This window comes from Artibeus jamaicensis, unplaced genomic scaffold (assembly GCF_021234435.1).
Source record: "Artibeus jamaicensis isolate MK-2021 breed Jamaican fruit bat unplaced genomic scaffold, CSHL_Jam_final contig_426, whole genome shotgun sequence".
In the NCBI taxonomy this organism is placed as follows: Eukaryota; Metazoa; Chordata; class Mammalia; order Chiroptera; family Phyllostomidae; genus Artibeus; species Artibeus jamaicensis.
The window spans coordinates 3,777,996-3,803,679 of NW_026521826.1; the positions used below are offsets into that span (position 1 = coordinate 3,777,996).

Genomic DNA, 25,684 nt, shown 5'->3' on the forward strand with positions numbered 1-25,684 from the left:
GGAAGCATACAAAACCTAAAACAGATAAAACAATTGGAAATGCAGAAAAAAATTGTCCCCAAAGAATACTTTGGCTAAAGAATAAACATTATAAAAGAATACACTAAAAATGGTTTGAGAAGTACCATTCTTCCATACTTAAGCATTAACTGAACTTTTTATAAAGTCCCTTTGTCACAGCCCCGGCCAGATAACTCATCTGATTGGAGTGTCCACCTTTACACCAATGAAGGCTGTGGGTTTGATTCCCAGTCAGGGCACATACCTAGGCTGTGGGTTTGGTCACGGTCAGGGCACCTTCTAGGGCAACTAATTGGCAACTGATGTTTCTCTCTCACATTGACATTTCTCTCTCTCTCTCTCTCTCTCTCTCCCTCCCTCCCTCCTCCCCCTTCACTGCTCTCTAAAATTAATAAATATATCCTCAGAAAAAAATTTTTTTAAAAAGTAACTCTACATTTGGGTCTTAAAATTCAAGTATAATTTTAAAAGTCTGGAAAGGAACCAGAAAGAGAACTGACTGTAGAATTAAAGCCATTTAATAAAAGCCCTTTAATAAAAAGTTGAAGAGAGTTAAAAACAAATTTACCTATATTTCTACTAAAAAGATGAAACATGTTTAAATTGCAGATGTAGTCAAACAAGTTCGGCAGGAGTGGGAGAGTGGGGACAATCTGACTTTGAGGTTTCTAAAATACCAAAATTTGTAACTTCAAAATACCTATTTCTTAAAAAATAGATTTTCATGCCCTAACCAGGGTGGCTCACTTGGTTAGGCAGTGTGCCACAAAGCGAAATTTGGTCACTGGTTCAATTCCTGGTCAAGGCACATGTGGGAAGCAACCAATTCATGTTTCTCTCCCTCTCTTTCTCCCCCTTTCCCCTTTCTCTAGGAATGCATAAATAAAATCTTTTTTTAAAGTAGATATTCATCTTTCCAAGATAACCTTCCTTGAGTTAGGCTATAATTCTGATTTTTTCCCCCCACTACAAACCACACTATGTTAACAGGGAGTCACATTCATCACTGGGAAGAGGAACACATGAGCATCTCTTAGAAGTCTCCCAGACACACACACAAACAGGATTAATAATGGGTACACTTTAAGAAACTATAACCTGAGCAGGAGTGCATTACATAATGCATTAAGTAACTCAATTTCCATCTGTGTTTAAAATACTTTAAGATGTATAGGCAAAATAATGTGGTGCTTTAAAATACTCCAGAAAGGAAAAAATGTGTAATTGTTGATGCTGCAGAGATTCAGGGGGAGAAGGGAATATCATTATTCCATTCTATTTTTTGCATATATTTGAAGTTTTCCCTCAAAAGTTGGGTTTTTGGTTGTTGTTTTAAGCTCTGTGTATTGAATGGGAGAGGAAGCAAAAAGTTACACTGAAACTGAATAGCTTTGTGATTTACAAAAAAAAGTAAAACAAAGTAATTAAGAAACTCTCAAGAATCATAGCTCTAAACATTCTAAAACTAGAATACATATATATCTATTGCCTCCTAGACATAAGGCTTCGGTTTCTCATTAAAAATCGAAGTACTGGCCCTGGCTGGTGTGGCTCAGTGGATTGTGTGCCAGCCTGTGAACGGAAAGGTCGCTGGTTTGATTCCTGGTCAGAGCACAAGCCTGGGCTGCAGGCCAAGTCCCCAGTTGGGGCCGAATGTCAGGCAATCACATACTGATGCTTCTCTTCCTCTCTTTCTTCCTCCCTCCCCCTCAGTCTAAACATAAATAAAATATTTTTTCAATAATTGAAGTACTGGACTAAAGAACTTCTGTAAGAAAGTAGAGGCTAAGCTATTCTAGAGATCCATAACAATCCATGTTTGCAAAAAGCTTTTTAAAATTACATGTGTAAAGAAAAAAGCTCCTGCTATTCAACAGCTGTCACTTGTCATTACATCCTAGAAATCTTCCTATGAGGACTACAGCTTGTTTTTCACCATTTACTGTATTACTTGCAAAGATTTACAAAGTTAAAAATAAATTTAGATAAAGAATGCGAGGCATTATAGAATTGTACTTAAGAATAGAGGTTTTAAAGTCAGCCCAACTTAAGTTCAAATCCCTGCACTCCACTGCTTACTGTGACCTCAGGCAAGTTTTTTAACCTTTTTAAGTTTTATTAATCTGTAAAATGAGGATCATAACTTCATTAGGACTGACTTAAGGATATGTACACATACTGATACACTTCCTAGTTAGTGCCTGGCATAGTTAGATCACAACAAATAGCACCCATGAAAAACTAAAAATTTTCAAGTTAAAAAGGTGGAGTATAATAGCACTAAAAAAAGTTTTAGAAAAACAAAATAATCCAGGTTACCCTATAGTTCAAGAAATATTAAAAATTACTATTATTTAATTAGAAAAATTAAAGCCCTGCTGTGAGCACACCTCTAGTCAGTGAAACTAACAACATATAAGATATTCCCAACTCTTAAGGAACTGTACCCCAAAAGTTTTACTTCAAATAATCATTTATCCAAAACATTTCTATCCTCCCATTTCTCTCATCAATGGTTAAAGTAAATGTTCTTACTTCAACTGGGCAGCTTCTTCCTCTTGTTGTCGTTTTGCCTGTTCTTCTTGCTTCTTTTTCTCTTCTTCTTCATGTTTCTTTTTTTCTTCTTCCTCTTTTTTCTTTAATTCCTCTTCTGCCTTCACCTTTTCTTCTTCTTTTTTCTTACGCTCCTTGTCTTCCTTTTTTCTCTTATCTTCTTCCAGTTTCTTCTTTTTATCTTCAGGGACCTTAATAACCTCCTTCTTGGCAGGGAGCTTGATCTCGTCTTTTGGTTTCTCCCTATTGCTCACTGGACGCCTTTCACCACAGTCTTTCTCCTTGTTGTTTAGCAAAGATTCTTTTTCTTCCATACTTGCTGGCTTTTTACGCTCAGCTGGCATTATGTTACCCAGGACAATCTGTAAGAGAAAAAGAATGTCAGTATTGTAGATGCAGTGACTTTTTAAAATAATGACACTATATTTTTTAAAAAGTACATATTAATGCAAACCAATTGTGAGATTAAATAAATGCATGCAAAATGAATACTATTTCTATGATAAAATAATTTGTTGGTCATTTCCCACATTTTATCATAATTAGTTATGCCTAAGTATGTTTTTATTAACAAAAATAGTCAAATATCCCATATACTCATCACCCAAATTCAATTATTATCAACTGCAAAACAACATACCATTTAATCATTAATAATCCAGGATATATCAGACATTCTGAATCAGTATTAACCCCAACATTTCACATCCATTCAGAGACACTAGTGACACTATTTCATACAATATTTAATAATATTTAAGTTGGAGCATATAAGTTTTTCTCCTATAAATCAACTGACAAAATAGACAACAGAAAACTCAAATGTTATTTCATTTTTCTAACCTTCCCAGACTTTCAAATACAAAAACTGTCACTACCTCAAATTAGACTAGACCCTTAATCTCTTCTTTTGAATTAGTCAAAATGAATGTATAAACAAACACTATTATAGAAATCTGTACATTCTTTACCTCCCAATACCATAGCCATCAGCCAAGTTTCTCAGTCTCAGCACTACTGACATTTTGGGCAAGATAATTCTTTGTTTTAGGGTTTTCTTGGTTGGAGAGGAAGGATAGGGTAGTTAATGCTATCCTGTGCACTATACCAAGTTCAGTAGCATCCCTGCATTCTATGCAGTAGATGCCAGTAGTATATTCCTAGTTTTGACAAGCAAAAATTACTCCAAGTATTTCCAAATGTCCTCTGAGGGCAAAATCGCCACCAGTCAAAAACTGGTGCACTAACCACATGTGACTACTGACATGTAAATTAATTAAAAAATAAAACAGAATTTGAAATTCAGTTCTTCATAGTCACCACCCATACTTCCAAGTTATCAACTCCACATGTGGCTAGTGGGTACCAAATCAGACATTTACAGATACAGAACATTGTCATCACCACACAAAGTTTTAATGGATAGCACTGGTCTATATAGCACAGGCTTTATACAATTAGCTGGAAATAAACGCTGGAACCAAAAAAAAAAAAAAAGATTTCCCTGCAAAATTCAGTCTTTTTTTCATTTCTAAAAATAAGTATCTCGCCCTGATTGGTGTAGCTCAGTGGATTGAGCGCAGGCCTGCGAATCAAAAGATCGTGGTTCGATTCCCAGTCAGGGCACATGCCTGGGTTGCAGGCCGGTTCCCTGCAAGCCAGTTCCCAGCAGGGGACGCACAAAAGGCAACCATACATTGATATTTCTCTCCCTCTCTCCTGCCCTTCCCCTCTAAAAGATAAAGAAATAAAATCTTTTAAAAATAAGTAAGTAAATAAATAAATAAATAAATAAATAAATAAATAAATATCTCTACTAGTGTCTTAATATTGTCCTGACTAGTGTAGCTCAGTTGGTTGGGCATTGTCCCACAAAGCGAAAGGTAGGCAGTTGATGTTTCTCTCTCACCTGGATGTTTTTCTCCCTCTCTCCCTTCCCCTCTTTCTGAAAATAAATAAAAGCTTAAAAAAAAAACAAAAACAAAAATAAAAGAACTAGTGTCTTAATATATTTTTATAGACAATGCCCCACATTTTAACTCCTAAGTCATGTGCAATTTATGAGAAAATCCAAACATTTTCTATTTAACTTACTACTTTTTTATTAAAAACTAAACACATACACAGTATTCTTAAATACTTTCAAACACAGGTTTTAAATTATGACAATAAAAACTAGGTTAGCAAACAGAACATCTGGAACAATAAATATTGTATTACTTATTAACACACAAAGCATATATTTCAGCACTCTAATAAAATGTTACCACAGAAGGACAACCTAGGATAGCAGAAGCACTTTAATTTTTTAAAGACTTTATTTATTTTTAGAGAGAGGGAAGGAAGGAAGGGACAGAGAAAAACACAGATGTGTGAGAGATACATCAACTGGTTGCCTCTCACACACTCCCCAACTGGGGACGTGCTGTGCCCTGCCTGCAACCCAAGCATGTGCCCTGACTGGGAATTGAACAGGCAACCAACTCTGATTCACAGGCTGGCACTCAATCCACTGAGCCACACCAGCCAGGGCAAAGCACTTTAATTTTTGAAGGAACTTGTCAGTCTGTACCTTTTCTGTCACCTCTTCCTTTCCCTTTTTCTTTTATTCTATTTTCCTTCCCTTGAACATGCATTTTGACAATGATACCCAAAACACAAAACCAAACAAAAATGTTAACCCTAGTTAAGCAATCATTGAATATGAAAGAGAGTAAGTACTTATTTATGAAGCAAGACACTGTTAACATTTACATTATCTGAGAAATCTAGTTATCAATTCTTATGCTGGTTCAATTAAATACCCACATTTAATGGGAAAGTATCGTGCCCTAAAGCAAGCAAACTTTCAAAAAAGGATAATACAGCTACCACTCACTATTTCGTATTAAAGATATACTTTACCTCATTTAATTTTAAAATCTTTATGAGGCCGGTATTATTTTCCCTATTTTATAAATACGTAAACTGATACCTGAGCAAGTAATCTGACCAAGGCCTCCACAGCTGGTGACAGAGATGGAATCTGATAAACCCATATTCTTAACCGAAGTTATTATGAACCTTGAGAGTACCAAACAATAGGTTGGAAGACTTCATCGTCGATATTAAGACAAATCACAAAATTATGTATCTAAGAATACAAAGACCCTTGACCATGGCTAAGCAGTTTTTATGTTATGTTTTTAAATTTTGGAAAATTTTAGCTAAAACGTTCGGGGACAAGACAAGTCTTAAGGTGCCAATACAATCCTATTTAATGGTATTTGTCACTATGTGCAAAAAAGTGTTTCCAAAGAATTAGTATTTTGATATTAAGCATTAACAAGATATAGTTCTCAGACTATTAAACGGCATCTAAGTTTACAATTAATGTCTCATTTTTTAAGATAAAGTTAGATATTAAGTTGTTAAAACATTAAGAAATTCACTTGAAATCTTACAACTTCATAAAAGATCATCATTTATTAGCTCAACAGTGTCTCCCAAACATTTGTGACTCTGTACAGTCTTCAAATATGTAATAAATTTTTAAGTGCCTATTTGTATCAAACTGTAATAGGCACTCATGAGTAAGATTGTGTTCTAGAGCATAATAAAAGTTTCTAAATAAGACCCATAAGTCTTGGTAGTGGAATCTTTTGCATCATTTCATCCTCATACAACAAACATATACCAAGTATACTTAGAACTAAAGTTCAGTGAACAAAAAGAAAAAAATGCAAAGGTTCATGTGAAGGTGGCAATGCAGAATAAAAAAAATAGTATGGGCTTTTAAGTCAGAAAAACTTCAAGTTTGCAACCCAACTCTGCAACCTGGAAACTAGGCAATAGCAACTCTGAGTCTATTGATAAAATGGAGATACTGTTACCTTTCTCACTGAGTTCTTAAACTTCTATTAGAACAGCTCGCATAAAGGGGGCATTTAATAAATGTTTATTTTCTTCCACACAGAACACTAAAAAGTTCATCATATAGAACTACTAAATTTTCATCTACTTCAATTTTCAATTTTTACATTGAGGTGGCAACAGAAGACTGACATATCCAAGATTACACAAGTTTAGGCTAACTGGGTCAAGACTCAACTGTCCAGTGCTCTTTTCCACTATATACCCTGACCCTAAGATTTGAAAAGCCAAATAAAATATACAAACAACATAATGCAGATAAGTATGCATTTATACTGTCAATTTAAAATTTTTAACTGAGCACTAAACTTAATGAAATGCTAAACTTCTTTTAAATTATTTCAACAAACCCATGCTTCAATAAAGAGCCAAATATTTTATCTGAAGTGTTTCAAAAAGTTTTTCAAGTTAAAACTAGACCTTTAAATAGATTCTATCTCAAAATAACACAGGTGACAGTATTGATCTTTACTTAGAATATAATTAGCTCTTACAAATTACTGAGTACAATTACATTCAGATGGCCCTTAAAGGGAAGCCATGCTTTAAAACCACCTTCTTAGCTCCCAAAATAGTGTTTTACTAGTAACACAGGTACCAACAGAATGTACTGGGGAAAGAGTGCACAGAGAGGGGTGTTTCCCTTTTAAAAATACTCCTTTGGAAACTACCATACAGACTCTGTATGAAATCACAATCAGACTCCTCTGAAAACACTCCATAGTAAGAGAATGCTGTTTACCTTTTAATTCTGGGATATTCAAATGTTCTAAGGGCAGACAGCACAGAAGCATTATTTACCAGTCTCTGAATGTAAAGAACGTCCCTAGTATAAAGGACTCACTGAAAGTTCTTACAAGTTTCACCACAGTTGAAAAATGCTTCTCTTCATGAGCTGTGTAATTTTTATAAACACCTAAAAACTGATAAATAAGAAGGGTGAGCAATAGTTTCACTTTGGTCTGATGCATCACTACGTACAAGTCCGAAAACAAAAAAGAGAGTTTAAGGTCCGGTCCAGTGTGACCCCCAAGCCTGCGAGCTGACTCTGCTTGGCCAACCTGGAAACCAAATATCCTGTGATCATCTCCTTAGTTCAACAGTACTAACAAGAGTACTAAGAGCCTTGGGATGAAGACAAAGTGAAGAATCACTAGCCCATGAAACGAAAATGAAGTAAACCAAATAATCTATGCCCACCAAACACACCAAAACCCCTTTTCTTAGTCACGCATCTCCCAGAAACCCCTGCTCTCGCCCCACATACCTATACCTAACACGCTTCCCTGGCACAACTTCCCTTCCTACCGGTATCCACGGTCACCTTCGACGACCATCCTTGCCCCAACCCTAACTTCGCACCCCATACTCCCACACTACCGAAGACGGAGACTCTCTGGCTGGTCTCCCTACTCCACATCCTCCCACACAAGCACCCTCCCCACTTCCTCGCCCTCGCTTCCCTCCGGCTCCCAAAGAGCTTTCCCCAACCTATTCTCACTCTACTCCACACCCCCAAACACCTTCACCCCGACACAGCAGGCTCCCCGCCTCCAGCCGCGAGGCCCAGTCCCGACATGTGGGGCAGTCCCCCACATGCCTTCCCTGGACCAGGGTCTCCCGCGTTGGTGGGGAGCCTTCGAGAAAGGAGTCTGAGGAGAACGAAGCTGGACCCTGCGGTCCGTCTCCAGCTTTCCGCCCCCGGAGCGCTGGGGTGAGGAGTCGCCTTTTGGGTCCTCCAGGGAGTAGGAGTCCAGGCCGGTGCCCCCGAGCCCTACTTCTTCCCGGTCGTTGGAGCGGAGGAGAAGGATGTTCTCCAGGACTCACCTCGAGCCTGTTGTCAACATTAGCTCCGGGTTTCCCAGCACCAACTCCAGCTCTCAGGCTCTCCCCTCCCCTCCCCCCACCTATCTTCCAGCCGTAGGCCCGCCTTCCCTCAGCTCCCCCTCCTCCCGCCGGCCCTCCCGCCCGCCACTCACCAGTGCGGACTGGCTGCGAGTGGGGGCGGGGCGGAGAGAGGTTGAAGGAAAAATGCTGTCCGCTAAATTGCCAGATCAAAAACAGTCCGGGTCTCCCATCCCCCTGCATACGAATACCCTTAGCTTAGCTACGGGGCGGTAGATCAAGAGCTAGGGAATATACAGATGTTACACACTTAGCGGTTTGTTCGAATTCACCACTTGATGAGCGGAGAGAATTTTTCAGGACAGGCAATCATCAGGACAGCCACATGCAGCACCTCAAGCCAGGGCCCCAGGTGAGGGGAGGAGTGTTCAGAGGGCCCGAGGCAGGAAGTGGATTGGTCGCCAGGAAAGGGAAAGCACCTGAATTGGAGCTGCGCAAGCGCCAGCCTGGGGGAGGGGGGTGGAGGAGAGGCGGGGGGAGCAGGAATGGCGGGGCGGAGCTAACAGAAGGTAAGGAAGGGCGGTGGAACAGCAGGAAAATTACGGAACGCCAAAAAGGACAAGTTTGCCCACGTGATTCTCGTGGGAGTTTCCTGCGGCGAACCTAAGGAATAGGTCTAAGAAGGGGAAGTTTGATTGGACTAATTCGAGGAGTAAGGTTGAAGATTTAGGAAATTAGAGACTAGAGAAACTAAGGAACATGGTTGGTGAGGAAGGTAGCAGTTGGTTAGGAATGGGTGTAGGTATAAGAATGCTCTACTAGAGAGACTACGAAAGTCCCGTAGGGGAATTTCCAGGCGCAGTTTTACGTGTTCGACAAGAAAACCTGTTAGCCAGAAGAAGAATCAACACTTTCTCCATACAGGTATTAGAAAGTACCTGGTTCTAGCAATCAAATTTTTAAAATTACGATGGAATGATTTCCCTTCGGTAAATGAATGAAATCACTCCCTTCTTTCTTTTTTTTTTTTTTTTGGCTTTGTTAGTTTCTTTTTTTTAATAATTGTATTTAGTTATTTTTTAAGTACAGTTTTTTATTTCTCCCATTCCAGCCCCACCCCCGCCCTGTGCTCCCACCTCCCTCCCATTTCCACCCCCCTTAGTTCTCATCCCTGTGTCCTTCATATTTGTTCCTCCAAATCCCTCCCCCTTTTTCCCCCTGAAATTCCCTCCCCTCCCCCCTCTGGTCACTGTCCCCCTGTTCTCTATTTCAGTGTCATTGTTTTTATTTTGCTTGCTTGTTTGTTTTGTTGTTTAGCTTCCTGTTAAAGGTGAGATTATATGGTATTTGTCTTTCAGCACTTGGCCTATTTCACTCAACATAATGCTTTCCAGTTCCATCCATGTCGTTGCAAAGGGTAGTAGCTCTTTCTTTCTCTCTGCTGCATAGAATTCCATTGTGTATATATACCACAATTGTTTGATCCATTCATTTACTGTCGAGCACCTAGGTTGCTTCCAACTCTTGGCTATTGTAAATTGTGCTGCTATGAACATTGTGGTGCATAGGTTCTTTGATATTGATGTTTTAGGATTCTTGGGATATAATTTTAGCAGTGGAATTGCTGGGTCAAAAGGCAGGTGGATTTTTATTTTTCTGAGAAAATTCCATGCTGTTTTCCATAATGGTTGTACCAGTCTGCAATCCCACCAACAGTGAACTAAGGACCCCTTTTCCCCACAACCTCTCCAACATTTGTTGTTAGTTGCTTTGTTTATGATAGCCATCCTGACTGGTGTAAAGTGATCTCATTGTGGTTTTAATTTGCATCTCTCTGATAGCTAGCGATATTGAGCATCTCTTCATGTGTCTCTGGATATTCTGTATGTCCTCCCTAGAAAGGTGTCTGTCCATGGCTTTGTTAGTTTTTGTTGTCTGGTCTTGTCATTACTTCCGAATGCGAACCCAAGTTGACTTTTTAAAATAAATATCAGCTTATCCACACAACTTACTCCCTTCCGATTTTTATGCAAACACTGCTAGGGTCTGTCAACATTTTCTGACTAGGTATTAGTATTATCAGTTGGCTTTGCCTGGTCGGGAGCCTAGGTAACAAAGGTACACAACTGGTCTTGATTCTTGTTTCACATGCGGCGCCCCATCGGATTTGCAAGCCCACAAAATGACCTGCTACCAGCCTTAAATACTTGACGCAGGTGTGATTTCTATTTTACTCAGTTTTTGCCCCCTTGTTTTTAGTGTTTACTTACCGTTTATTCTTAGCATGCAAATTACCCTCCCAAACTGAATGTTGATGCTTCCTGTATTTCAAGCTTAAAAAAAAATACTAAATAGGTTAATCATTTACAAGGTAGTAAAAGAAAAACACAAATACTGCTCTCTGTACCATTGATAATTATGAGAGAACTGTCCTCAAACACTGGTGATAGCCACCCACATTTCAAAGTATCCTTTACCCACGCTATTGATAAATAAATCCTTCTTATCCTAAATTAAGTCAATCTTTGCATTTCCTCCGGTGTTGAAAGAATGACATTTTTATTGAGCATTTGCTATTTTATATTTGTTATTTTAATTATATAATAATCCTGTATTATGATCCCCATTTTATAGGAACTGAGTAACAGAAAGACTAAGTAATTTACTCAAGACCACAAAACTAATAAGTATATTTTGTGAAACTACATCGTATTTAGGATTGAAGTGCTTATCTAGATATTTTATTGAGAAAATTTTCAAAATGTCCATTCTTTTTGCCTGCTCCATTCAAGACAACTATACCACATGAAAAAAAGAGAAACTGCTATATATGTGTGTGTGTGTTTACATAATACTATTTTCTACTTAAAACCTGGTTACAATGCTGCTTCACAAAAGAAAGCAAAAGGCAAGGAAAGAGATTATAATTACAGGGTAGGACAAACCCTGAGTTTAAAAAAAACAATCAGGCTTAATGTGAGATTTGCTATATGGTGGTCTGCTGGGTGTGTGTTGTACCATAAGCAGTTCCAGCTGTTTTAGGAGCCAGTGTCCAGTGTAACTAATTTAACCTACGTTAAACTACTGTTTATTCTTTTTTTTTGCAGTCCTTACCCACAAATATGCTTATTGATTTTAGAGAGAGAGAAAGGGAGAGAGAACCATCATTGGTTGCTTCCCATACATGCCTTCCATACACCTGCAACCTAGATGTGTGCCCTGACTTGGGTGGAACCCACACCTTTTGGGGCATATGATGATACTCCAACCAACTAACCCATCTGGCTGGGGCACCACCTGTTTTTTCAAGCAACTGCCTCTTTGTGGTGGAGAATTTTCAACAACTTTACCTCTGTGTCTTACTTAATAGTTTCTAAAGTTAATGTGCTGGGATATATCCATTCAATAAGAAATCTAAGTGTTGAGGGTATGTTTAAACAAATATAAATGTTAAGTATATCAAGCATAATACTAGCTACCAAGTGATAATGAAATTTCTTATGGAACTGTAAGATTGAAAATCAGTTTACAAACACTGACTTCTATTCACTTCACAAAGTAGAAGTGAAGTATTGCGGGGTTACATTTTTTTTTAGCTTTTAATGTGTTTAGTCAACAAAACAGAGATCTTAATACTTATAGAATGCTTAGAACAGTGTATGTTATAGCAGATACTTAGAAGCCCAGCAAATAAGATTATGATCTAATGCAGCAGGTAGGTAGTAAAAAACAAATTAAAAAGTTAGAATAAATGCCACAAAGGAAATAAAGAGGGAAATATCATGGAGAGGAACCGCAGAGAGAGAAGAGGATGGCTACTGCAGAGTGATCAGGGAAGCCTTAAAAAAAAATAGAATATTGATTTTAAAGAGAGAAGAAGGGAGAGAGGGAGAAAAACACCAATTTGTCATTCCACTTATTTATGCATTCATTGGCTGATACTTGTATGTGTCCTGACTAGAGATTGAATCCACAACTTTGAGGTATCAGGAAGACACTCGAACCAATTGAGTAATGCAACCAGGGCCAGGAAAGCCTTTAATCATGCAAAATTTGAACAGAAACCTGAAGAATTAGAAGGTCTCAGTTGTCCAACTACAGACATAAAATGGATAGTTGGAAATCAGAGGAGAATTCTAGCGTAGAAATGACAGTTTGAATGTCATCAACATAGCCAGTATTTAAAGCCATAAGAAAGAATGAGCGCACCAAAGGAAATGTAAAAAGAGAAGAGGGTCCAGTCCTAAGCCCTGAGAAACTTATAGATATAGAGGTTAGGTCTCTAAAAAGGATAGTGATTGAGGAAAGGAACAACCTGGCCAGTGTAATGTCATGAAAGCTAAGAAAAGAGGTGCTTCAAGGAAAAAAGTGGGTAACTGTCCCAAATGTGCTAAATGGATTGACATCATAAAGATCAATATTGACTTTGCAGGAGGCAGTTCAGTGGAATAGTTGGGGACAGATTGGTATCTGAGAAATATTGTGGCAAAGAGTACTCAAAACATAACTGTAGGAGAATGTCAGGTCAGGGAAGATTTTATTGTATCTTTTATATCTTTCTTATTTTGGAGAGAGAGGAAGAGAGGGATAGAAACGTCCATCAGCTGCCTCTCATACACCCCAAACTAGGGACTGGGCTTGCAGCCCAGGCACATGCCCTGATGGGGAATGGAACCAGGGAATTACCTTTCAGTTTGCAAGTTGGTGCTAACCCCACTGAGCCACACCAGCCAGCGCTCTTCATAGCATTTTTTTTAAATGAGGGATATACAGAATGTACACTAATGAGAATGTTCCCATGGGGAGGGAAATATTAATGATGCAGGAGAGAGGAAAAATGACAATACAGAAGCAAAATCCTTGTGTTGGTGAGAAGGAACGGAATCCTAAGAACAAGTGGAGCCCTGGCCAGGTGGCTCAGTTGGTTTTAGCATCACCCTACCCCTTTCCCCCAACACACACTGCCCCAAAAATTGATTGCAGGTCAAGGTGCATACCTAGGTTGCAGTTTGATCCTTGGTCTGGGCATGTATGAGAGGCAACTGATCGATGTCTCTCTCTCACGTCCATGTTTCTTTGTGCCCCTGCCCCACCTTCCTTTCAGTCTCTAAAATCAAGAAACATATGCTTGAGTAAGGATTAAAAATAAATAATAAAGCATAAGTGGAAAGAGTGCCTTTGAGAGAAGCAGAGACATTTCTACATGATATCAAGAGAGAAGAGGCAGATGGAGGCATGTACAAATTGGCTTGTAGATTTGTAGGTGGTACTATGTTCTTTTTTTTACAGCTCATTGCATTTTTTAAAATTTTATTGATTATACCATTACAGTTGTTCTATTCCCCCCTTCATTCCCCTCCACCCTGAACCCCCCACCCCCACGATTCCCCCCTTTAGTTTATGACCATGTGTCTCAAGTTCTTTAGATTCTATATTTCCCATACTATTCTTGCCCCCTATTTTCTACCTACCATCTATGCTACTTATTTTCTGTACCTTCTCCCCCTTCTCCTCCTCCCACTCCCCTATTACTAACCCTCCATGAGATCTTCATTTCTATGTTTCCGCTCCTGATCTAGCTGTCCTTTTAGTTTACTTTTGTTTTAGGTGTGGTTGTTAATAACTGTGAGTTTGCTGTCCTTTCACTGTTCATCTTTTATCTTCTTTTTCTTAGATAAGTCCCTCTAACATTTCATATAATAAGGGCTTGGTGATGATGAACTCCTTGAATTTGATCTTATCTGAGAAGCACTTTATCTGTCCTTCCATTCTAAAGGAAAGCTTTGCTGGATAGAGTAATCTTGTAGATCTTTGGATTTCATGACTTGGAATACCTCTTTCCAGCCCCTTCTTGCCTGTAGGGTCTCTTTTGAGAAATCAGCTGACAGTCTGATGGGATCTCCTTTGTAGGTGACAGTCCCCTTATCTCTTGCTGCTTCTAGGATTCTCTCTTTCATTTGAATCTTGGCTAATGTAATGATGATGTGCCTTGGTGTGTTCCCTCTTGAGTCCAACTTCTTTGGGACTCTCTGAGCTTCCTGGATTTCCTGGAAGTCTATTTCCTTTGCCAGAATGGGGAAGTTCTCCTTTATTATTTGTTCAAATAAGTTTTCCACTGGTGGCTGTTCCTTTCCGCCTTCTGGTACCCCTATAATTCGGATGTTGGAGCATTTAAAGATGCCCTGGAGGTTTCTAAGTCTCTTCTCATTTTTTTGAATTCTTGTTTCTTCATATTTTCCTGTTTGGCCATTATTTTCTTCCTTCTGGTTCACTCTATTGATTCGAGTCCCAGTTTCCTCTTATCACTATTGGTTTCCTGTGCAATTCCCTTCATTTTAATGAGTTTAGCCTTCATATGTTCCTCTAATTTGTGACTAAAATCAACCAGTTCTGTGAGCGTCCTGATCACCAGTGTTTTAAACTGTGCATCTGAAAGTTTTGCTATTTCTTCATTGCTTAGATTTATAGGCTCTGGGGCTTTGAGATCTTCTTGAGCCATTTTTGGCCTGTTCACGGACATTAATTATGAGGGGCGGAGCCTTAGGTGTTTACCAGGGCGGGGCGCCCAGGTCCTGGGTTGTGATGCTGTATGTGGGGACGGGGTCAGAGCCAGAAATGGCGGCCCATGTGCTGCCTCTTGTCACTGGGGCCTGCTCGGTCCGTCGTCTCACCTCCCACTCCCCTCACTGGTCTATCTGTGCACGAATGCGGGACCACAGTCAACCAGCTGCCCTGCTCCCTCGCTGGGTATGCCGGTCGCTCACTGGGTCCACCCTCCGTTGCAACCCCACGCCTGCGATCTGTACGCTTGAGTCCGTCTGACCGAGTTTTCCTGTGCAACCCTGCTCCACCAGCTGCTGGCTTCGCCCCTCTTACCAGTCAGGCTGGAGAATTTGTTGTTGTTAGACTTCCAAAAAGTTCAATTTTCTGTGTTCTGGCTGTGTTTTCTGTTGCTAATATTTTGTTATCTCTAAACTTGGTTGCAGGAGAAAGCACAGTGTCTCCACCTATGCCTCCATCTTGGCGGAAGTCCTATGTTCTTCCTGATTAGTATTATTTTCTCAGCGAAATTGGAGGCAAGGTTAGCCAGCAACCAAGAGCTGAGGGAGAGATTGTGGGAGTTTTCAAAAAACAGGAGAAAGTATGAAAGAAACACCTTGAAGAGTGTGAAAGCAATGGAGAGGCATAGTGTGGATTGACAGGTCATGGTGGAAGCTACCTGAGGTTTGCAGTCATGAACTTAAAATAAAATCACCCAGGATATGTATGCCAGTTTCTTTAGAAGAGATGGGTAATTAGGTTTAATCAGGGTTGTAGCTTTTTTTTCCGTGAAAATGTTGACAGAGAAAGAGAAGAGTAAAGGAATCAGGGGTGTTTGCAAGAGAATGATTATAGTGAAGGATCATGGAATCCAAGCTGGGTTACAGAAGGAAGTCAAGGGACCGGAGAATGTGTGTGTGTGTGTGTGTGCGCGTGTGTGTGTGCAGTAATGTATTGACAGTAGAGAATAAAGAAAACAGTGACCAAAGAGCCAGAATTTCTGTGCATTAAAGGAGACAGACAGGTGGTACAGAAGACCTGCAGTAGCTGGAGAAATAGACAGAAAGTAGGAATCCAAAGGAGCCAAGGCTTTTGAAAAAGTGGAAGGGAAGTGGTTTAGAAGCCACAGGGGAAAGTAAAGAACATGCATCTCTGAAGTCAGACTACATGAGTTCAAATTTTATTTTCAGCATTTACCAGCTATTTGAACTTGGGCTAATTCTTTAAACAGTTTAGATCATAGGCTTTTATTCTTTAAAATGGTGACAATAATGCTGTAATAGCTTTTCATAGGGTTTTGTGAATAGTAAATGAGGTAATTCAAATAAAAGCACTTAGAACTCGGTGCTATTTCTAAATCACTTTGGAAACAATAAACACAATATAAATGGCTTTGCAATTTGCATAAATGGTGCTTTAAAACCGCCCTTTCTTTGCCCTAACACTGTGGGGAAACCAACACCTGAAACCTTTTACTTCAGGATTATAAATTTTGCTATGACAGTGAACTTTAAAATGAATATTAAAAAGAAGGGAAAGTCAAGCCACTGCTTATAACCTTAATTAAAGATCTTACAATATTGTTTATCAATTTATATCTCAATAAAGCTGAAAAAAGAAAGGAAAAAGGAAGTGTTCTCAGTTATTGTAACCAATAATGACAGAGATTTGTAAATGTCATCTCTAATTTCGGTTTCACTTCAAGTTGTCCAGCAGAATAAGCATTCTCAGTGTTCTTTGGGGGAACTAAGGGATAAGCCTCTGTCATCTAACTGGTCTTAATTCTTTAATTCCTGTTCTGTATTGTAATCTCTCTGATGAAATATTCCACATACTTCAAACCTAGGCAGTCCAAAACTGAACTTAATATTGGTTTTTAAGCCTATCTACTTCTTTTTCTATTTTTTAGTTACTGGTGCTCAAGGGGATCCAGATTGCCACCCCCAAATGTGCTATTTGGTGGAAAATACTATTTTGAGGTGAAGGCAATTAAGAAAAGATGTGGGAAGAGTTCTCTAGAACTCCCCTTTATTTGCCCAAAAGCAGGGCTTGAACTTCCCTTTGTGTGGGTGTACACCCCCCTCACAAACTCCCCATGAGGAATAGGAGAGTAACTCAACAGGGGAGATGGAGTGTCAACAATCAGATTGGTTTGTTTATGCAAATAAGATAACTATATTTCATTAGTTCTCTCATGCCAGAACAGACCCTTTAGAATACAGGCTCATCCTACTAGGTGAGTGTTCTAGGAACCAGTCTGTATTACTGTACCAGCTGGTGTTATTGTGAGAGGCTGCATTAGGCTTCAGCGAATTTTTTTTGAAGACTCAGCACATTTGTCCACTTCATGGTGGGTGATTTATGAGCACAATGCAATGAATGTTCAGCAGTTTTTGACCCAAAATGGCATGACCTACATGACCCATCCTTCCTATTCATCTGATCTCACCCCTAGTGACTTTTTTTTGTTGTTTCTCCTGGATGAACAAAGTCTCAAAGGGAAACATTGTACCTATGTGGAAGAGGCCAAACCAAAAAACATCAGAAGCACTAAAGGGCATCAAAATCGATGAGTTAAAAGCAGTTTTGAGCAGTGGAAAAACGTGTCAATAGGAATATTGCATCAAATGGAGAGTACTTTGAAGGTGATGGAAGTTTAAACATGTAAGAATAAATACACAATTTTAAAAATAAATTCTGGGGTTTTGGGGGCAATAAACCCTTGTATATTGCCTAGTCACTTCCCTATGATTTATCATCTTTTGAAACCCAAGCACCCGTCCTCTGTTAAAATGTCTGTAAGCACCAAGTCTAATGACCTCTTTATGTTTCACTTTTTTGTGTGAACTCCTGTGTACATACATACACATTAATAAAAATTGTATGTCTTTTCTCCTGTTAATCTGCTTTGTTAGTTTAATTTGCACCCACCCACTGAAAGAACCTAAGAAGATAAAGGAAAAGTTTTTTCTCCCCTACAAATGCTTTCTTGGAAGAGGGAGAAAATCCTGTAAACTGATACTGGCATGTGTAGAATTAAAGCAGAGTGAAAGAAGAGAATGTTTTACAGGAAACAGTCATAGACTATAAAAGGATGAAGTCAGCGTCATTTGCTATGTGGCACCAATTACTGAGCAGGCCTATGACCTTGTTAAACATGACTGCCATTTTACTCTTCTGAGCTTCTGTCCCCAGGACTGGAAATTACTGGAAAGCAAGAACAGAACTAACTGCTCCCTACAGCCACAGGCAGAAGGTAACATTGGGACAAAGCGTAGCCTGGTGTTACAGTGCCTTAACAGCTCAGGGGCTGCACAGCAGCAGCCCCCTTCACCCTTTTTTAATCCATTGAAAGCTGAAAGCCCCTACCCCTAAATGCTGGTATATCTATCTCTCCACACCATGCCCTTCTCCTTTCTTGGATAGTGAATGAAAACTTTACTCTACATTTCCTTCTCATTGTGAATTATTTCTAAGCTTGCATCACAAATCACCCTAATAGACTAGAGTTTTATTTTTATCATTCAGAATACCAGCTCTTTTTTTTTAGTTATTTTTCAAGTACAGTTTTTTGTCTATTTCTCCCATCCCAGCCCCCCCATCCCGTGCTCCCCACTTCCCTCCCATCTCCACCCCCCCTAACTCTCGTCCCTGCATCCTTCACATTTGTTCCTTCAAATCCCTCCCCCTTCCCCCTTAAATTCCCTTCCCTCTCCCCTCTGGTCACTGTTCCCTTGTCCTCTATTTCAGTGTCTTTGTTTTTATTCTGCTTGCTTGTTTATTTTGTTGTTTAGCTTCCTGTTAAAGGTGAGATCATATGGTATTTGTCTTTCAACACCTGGCCTATTTCACTCAGCATAATGCTTTCCAGTTCCATCCATGTTGTTGCAAAGGGTAGTAGCTCCTTCTTTCTCTCTGCTGCATAGAATTCCATTGTGTATATATACCACAATTGTTTGATCCATTCATTTACTGTAGAGCACCTAGGTTGCTTCCAACTCTTGGCTATTGTAAATTGTGCTGCTATGAACATTGTGGTGCATAGGTTCTTTGATATTGATGTTTTAAGATTCTTGGGATATAATCCTAGCAGTGGAATTGCTGGGTCAAAAGGCAGGTGGATTTTTATTTTTCTGAGAAAATTCCATGCTGTTTTCCATAATGGTTGTACCAGTCTGCAATCCCACCAACAGTGAACTAAGGACCCCTTTTCCCCACAACCTCTCCAACATTTGTTGTTAGTTGCTTTGTTTATGATAGCCATCCTGACTGGTGTAAAGTGGTATCTCATTGTGCTTTTAATTTGCATCTCTCTGATAGCTAACGATATTGAGCATCTCTTCACGTGTCTCTGGATATTCTGTATGTCCTCTTTGGAGAAGTGTCTGTTCAAGTCCTTTTCCCATTTTTTAATTGGGTTAGATGTCTTCTTAGAGTGGAGTCGTGTAAGTTCTTTGTATATTTTGGAGATTAAACCCTTGTCTGAGGTATCATTGGCAAATATGTTTTCCCATGCAGTTGGTTGTCTTTTTAATTTAATACTGTTTTCTTTAGCCATGCAGAAGCTTTTTATTTTGATGAGATCCCATTTGTTTATTCTTTTCTTTATATTCCTTGCTCTAGGGGACATATCAGTAAAAAATGTTGCTGCATGAAATATCTGAGATTTTCTTGCCAATGTTTTCCTCTAGAACTTTAATAGTGTCACGGCTTATATTTAAGTCTTTTATCCACCTTGAATTTATTTTGGTGTATGGTGTAAGTTTGTGCTCAAGTTTCATTTTTTTGCACGTGGCTGTCCAGTTTTCCCACAACATTTGTTAAAGAAGCTATCTTTACTCCATTTTATGTTACTGCCCCCTTTGTCAAATACTAATTGACTGTAGAGAGTTGGGTTGATTTCTGGGCTCTCTGTTCTGTTCCACTGGTCTATGTGCCTGTTTTTATACCAGTACCAGGCTGTTTTGATTACAGTGGCCTTGTAATACAGTTTGATATCAGGTATTGTGATCCCTCCTACTTTGTTCTTCTTTCTCAAAAGTGCAGCTGCTATTCAGGCTCGTTTATGGTTCCATATAAATTTTTGAAGTGTTTGTTCTATGTCTGTGAAATATACCATTGGTACTTTAACAGGTATTGCATTGAATCTGTCTATTGCTTTGGGTAGTATGGGCATTTTGATGATGTTAATTCTTCCAATCCATGAACAAGGTATATGTTTCCATTTGTTTGTGTCCTCCCTGATTTCTTTCTTCAGGGCTGTGTAGTTTTCTGCATACAGGTCTTTTACCTCCTTAGTTAGGTTTATTCCCAGATATTTTATTTTTCTTTTTTCTATATCAAATGGGATTTTTTTCTTGATTTCTGCTTCTTGCTGATTCATTGTTAGTATACAAAAATGCCTTTGATTTCTGGATATTGACTTTGTATCCCGCCGTTTTGCCAAATTCATTAATTAGTTTGAGCAGTTTTTTGGTAGAGTCTATAGGATTTTCCATATACACTATCATTTCATCTGCAAACAGTGACAGTTTTGTTTCCTCCTTTCCTATTTGGATGCCTTTTACTTCCTTTTCTTGCCTGATCACTGTGGGCAAAACTTCCAAAACTATATTGAATAGAAGTGGTGAAAGTGGACAACCTTGTCTTGTTCCTGATCTTAGTGGAAAAGCTTTTAGTTTTTGCCCATTGAGTATGATGTTGGCTGTAGGTCTCTCATAAATGGCCTTTATTATATTGAGGTATGCTCCCTCTATTCCCACTTTGCTGAGTGTTTTTATCATAAATGGGTGTTGTACCTTATCAAAAGCTTTTTCCATGTCTATTGATATGATCATGTGGTTTTTGTCTTTGCTTTTGTTTACGTGATGAATTACATTTACTGATTTGTGAATGTTGAACCATCCTTGCATACCTGAGATGAATCCCACTTGGTTATGGTGTATGATCTTTTTGATATATTGTTGGATGCGATTTGCCAGTATTTTGTTGAGGATTTTAGCGTCTATGTTCATGAGCGATATTGGCCTGAAGTTTTCTTTCTTTGTTGCGTCTCTATCTGGTTTTGGAATTAGGATGATGCTGGCTTCATAAAAAGAATCTGGGAGTTTTCCATCCTTCTGGATTTTTTGGAATAGTCTGTGAAGAATAGGGGTTAGCTCTTCCTTAAATGCTTTGTAGAATTCTCCTGTGAAACCATCTGGTCCAGGGCTTTTGTGTGATAGGAGTTTTTTGATTACTGCTTCAATTTCTTTTGCTGTTATTGGTATGTTCAGATTTTCTGTTTCTTTTTCATTAAGTTTTGGAAGATTATATTTTTCTAGAAATGTGTCCATTTTCCCTAGGTTTTCAAATTTCTTGGCATACAGTTCTTCATAGTAATTTCTAACAATCCCTTCTATTTCTGTGGTATCAGTTGTAATTTCTCCTCTTTCATTTCTGATTGTGTTTATTTGAGTCCTCTCTCTTCTTTTCTTGATGAGCCTACTTAAAGGCTTGTCTATTTTGTTTATCTTTTCAAAAAACCAGCTCCTGGATTTGTTGATCCTTAGAATTGTGCTTTTAGTCTCTATGTCATTAAGCTCTGCTCTAATCTTGGTTATTTCCTTCCTTCTGCTTGCTCTGGGCTGTCTTGCAAAACACCAACTCCTAATAGCCCAAGTACCCGAAACCATACCCTTTCTATGTGATTCAAGTTTTTAATACTGAGCTGTTGAATGGATGAATGGAGAGAAATAAACAGACACCTCTTTCTTAGTGTGTGTCAGGCATTAATCAGTGAGTCTAATACAGTGATTTTCAATCAGTGTGCTGCAAGAATTTTGAAAGCACACAGTTCCTGACTGTTCAGTCAGAGGCACTGACCTCTTTCCCCTTAGAGTGTCAAATGAAAAAATGACAACAGTATTCAACATAACAATAGCTGTCTGGTGTGAATGAATCAAAATTACACCTAGTTTTTGTCGGTTTGGCAAAATATATATATATATAGGTGTGCTGCAAATTTTAGTAATTAGTGTGTGTGCGCCATGAGGTAAAAAAGATGAAAATTGTTGATTTAGTAGATACTGTTTTCCTTGTTGTTAGAGATGGGGGAATTAGGGCTTAGCATGGTTAAATGATGTGCCCAGGATGACACAGCTGCTAAATAAAATCTCCACTTAGGACTGCCTGATTCCAAAGTTCATGCTCTTACATAATATTTCCTCCCATTCTAAAATGTTTCTCCTACCTTATGTAACCAAATAGCACACACAGGATAATACAGATATCCCCTTTTACTCAGTCAGAATGTAGAATATGTGGATATGATTTTATAATCTAATTCTAAGGAGATAGACCTGTATATATATATGTATATATATATACACGTATATATATATGTATATGTATTATATATATGTATATATATATACACATATACATACACAAAGTGTCTGCTTAAGTCAGATCAATATGTTACTAACCCTGTGCCCATGAAAGTACAAAGGAAAGGGGGTTGGGCTGGGAAGGAAAGACCTAGTGTCCTGTCTCAGAGTCTGGCTTCTGCACATGTAACACAGGGAAAGTAGGGCAAATCGTTCATAACCTGCCTCTGACTCAGACGCATCATTTAAAAAATGAGTAGGTTACACTTTATGATCCCCAACTTCATTATTTTAATTTAATTTTGGCAATACACCTTATTTCTTCCAAGTGTTTAAGAATCCAAGTGAAAAAATGTTGCCTTCATAACCCAGGATGATAACGTCACATTGAGAAATATAACTGGGAAAAAAGGGTTATTACCCAGAGAGTCTTCTGGCGTCTTTTCACTTCTTGTATCAGGTGCTAAGGGTAAGGTAAAGTAATGGGTGTCATTTCTAGCTTATTTTTCTTCTGAAAGATTCTGCACTGGTGATACAATATACACATTATCCTTCCGTAAGTTTTTCCCATGGAAGCTATAGAAATAGCCATAGCAGTGTATTTACCCCATTTCTTCCCATTTATTTATTTTACTATTTTTGTCCTCATTGCTTTTAGACAGTGAGGAAGGGAGAGAGAGAAAGAGAGAGAGAGACATAGATGTAAGAGAGAAACATTACTTTTGTTGCCTTCTTGAATGCACGGGAACTGGGGATTGAACGCACAACCTAGGTGTGTGCCCTGACTGGGAATTGAACCTGTGACATTCTGGTCTACGCAGTGACACTCCCACCAACTGAGCTGCACCAGCCAGGCCTATTTCTTCTAGCTGAGTGCAAGATTCATCTAAACAGGGAAGCCCCTTAGTATGTCTTTTCATACCCAACATTCAGTATCAATTTAAAAATAAGCTAATGAAAATGGCTACCACTTTTGGGGCAGAATGTCATAGCAGTCAGTGGAAGAGTTACATGAGAGAGTACGTGATTGATAGGCAATAATTAAGAATGCTGTGTATCCCTCATGCACACATTTCTAAAAATGGTCACATTGTTATTGTAGGTGGCCTCTCAAAGATCAAAAGATCAAAAGAAAAAAACCCATAATCTCCACACTCTTGTAGCTTACAGCTTAGTGGGAGGGCCACCCACACAGGAGTCACATCATACTCACATTAAGCTACATATATTTAATCAATTATGTAATTATGCTTGGAAGGAAGAGTAGAGAGAGAACAATTAAAAATACTATAACTAGAATGAATTTAGATAACTACAGTTATGATGTATCTGGTATTCAAGAAGCACTTTTCATATTATATGAATGTGAGAAGGAAATGTGTAGAGTGCTATGAGAGTGTGAAGTAGAGTAAAACTAGCCAAGGGGGTCAGGAGCACTTTTTTCAGAAAGTAACACTGAGCCCAGCAAAGGACAGGGGTTAACCATGTGTCTGTGTTGTTGGGGGCAGGGCGAGGAGGAGAATGAGCTTTTCTGGCAGAGGGAATGGTATGTGTGAAGATCTTTAAATAGGAAAAAGTGTTCAAGGGACTGAATATAGCGTCGCTGGAGCATAGTGAGGCCTCAGGAAGTGGGAGTCCATAAAGGTGAAAAAAGGGGCAGGCAAAATCAAAGCAGACTAGAGATTGCAAATCCAAGTGGCTAAAGGATTCAGGCAGGCAGACCACATAAAGTTAAGAGTGGTGTAAACAAAAGTGGCACACACATGCCACCTAAAGAGGACAGCCACTACTCAGCTCCAGCTGGTTTTTTGCCGTAAAGGAAAGTGGGTTCATGGTGGGATTGCAGACTGGTACAACCACTATGGAAAACAGTACAGAATTTTCTCAGAAAACTAAAAATGGATCTGCCTTCTGACCCAGCAATTCCACTGCTGGGATTATACCCTAGGAATCCTGAAACATCAATTCAAAAGAATCTATGCATCCCAATGTTCATAGCAGCACAATTTATAATAGCCAAGTGCTGGAAGCAACCTGAGTGATCATTATAAACGAGTGCTTCGAAAACTATGATACATTTACACAATGAAATTCTATGCAGCAGAATGAAAGAAGGAGCTCCTACCCTTTGCAAGAGCATGGATGGAACTGGAAAGCACTATGCTAAGCAAAATAAGCCAGGAGGTGGAAGACAAATACCATAGGATCTCACTTTTAACAGGAACCTAATCAATAAAACAAACAAACAAGCAAAATATAACCAAAGACACTGAAATTGAGAACAGGCTGACAGTGACCAGAGGGGAGAGGGGAGGGAATTTCAGGGGCAAAGAGGAAGGCTTTGCAGGAACAAGTATAAAGAACACATAGACAATAATGGGGGGGGCGGTTGAAATGGGAGAGAGATGGGGAGGGTTGGGGAGGTGGGGTGGGATGGGGTAAACAGAAAACTACTTGAACAACAATTAAAATTTTAAAAAAGTGGGTTCAGTCTAGACAGATCTTCTAGCTTTTAAAGAAAAACTGGAAATCTAGACCTTCATATGTAAGCTTCCATATTTTTTCAAATTATAAGAAGTTTATTTAGAAAGTGGCAGAGGTAGTAAAAGTGAGCCAAGTGGGGTGCGTAGGCTAAGGAAACAAATTATAGAAGTAGAAGAAAGACTCTTGGAGCTTAGGAGAAAGGCAAAGATCGTGCACCTGGGAGAAGAAGAGAGGGAAGAGAGTTCATGGATGTGCTCTTGAGAGAAAGGGCATGCTAATCTTCCACATTTTAAATAATTAGCATTCGATTTTAAAAAATTAAGACATTGTGATGTCAAACGAAGCATACATCAGCAGTTTAGTTGGGACCTGTCGGCCACAAAGTTCTAAAAGGATGATATTTTCACATCATAGAGTTTGATATATTATGAGTTCCTAGTGCTACACTAACAAGTGAGGATGTCAGTAGGTCATATTCTGCACATGTGGATCCTGAGTTCAGAAGAGAGACCTATGCTGGTGATTGATACTTGGTATCACTCTTTTAATAAAAGAATGTTTATTTAAACATTAAAACATTGTTCATTAAAGCTACGAGTGTGCATGAAATTGCAAAAGAAAGGAGTTTGGAAGTGTGAAAAAGCATAGAACATTGAAGTTTCTGGCTGGAAAATGGTAAGATAGAATTTTAAGAAATGAGTCAAGGTCAGTGATCTTTAAAGAACTTAAAGCTATGTTAAAACATTTAGACTTTACCCAAAGAACAGAAAACCATGAAAAAATTTTCAGGCAATAGCAATATAAGGCATTAATTTTAAGAAATAACTCTTCAATGGGGAAGAAGTATGGCTAAGCAAGAAAAGACCCAAGCAGAAAGACCATGTAGGAAGCTACTATGGTACTCCTTGAGAGGTACTGATGGCCCCAGCTAGGGAGAGTGGACCGATTTGAGAACTTTTTTG

The 25,684-nt window shown here is 38.9% G+C and overlaps 2 protein-coding genes across 4 annotated transcripts in view; one reads left to right on the forward strand and one right to left on the reverse strand.

The window, feature by feature from the left end:
- The window catches only part of UPF2 (UPF2 regulator of nonsense mediated mRNA decay), a 119,872-nt gene extending 111,463 nt beyond the window's left edge, over window positions 1-8,409 (reverse strand). For 2 of the 3 annotated variants that reach the window (XM_053665764.1, XM_053665762.1), the window contains exons 1-2: window positions 8,314-8,409; window positions 2,557-2,936 (exon numbers count right to left, since the gene is read on the reverse strand). In XM_053665764.1, coding sequence (XP_053521739.1) covers window positions 2,557-2,918 — 362 coding nt within the window. In that variant the 5' untranslated portion in view covers window positions 2,919-2,936; window positions 8,314-8,409. Of the gene's footprint in view, window positions 1-2,556; window positions 2,937-7,228; window positions 7,921-8,313 lie in introns of those variants that run through there. The other variant, XM_053665763.1, reaches the window with a different exon arrangement.
- Window positions 8,410-8,986: 577 nt separating this feature from the next.
- DHTKD1 (dehydrogenase E1 and transketolase domain containing 1) overlaps window positions 8,987-25,684 on the forward strand; it is a 66,781-nt gene continuing 50,083 nt past the window's right edge. The window contains exon 1 of the mRNA XM_037155187.2: window positions 8,987-9,255. The gene's annotated coding sequence lies outside the window, so the exon portion shown is untranslated. The remainder of the gene's footprint in view (window positions 9,256-25,684) is intronic.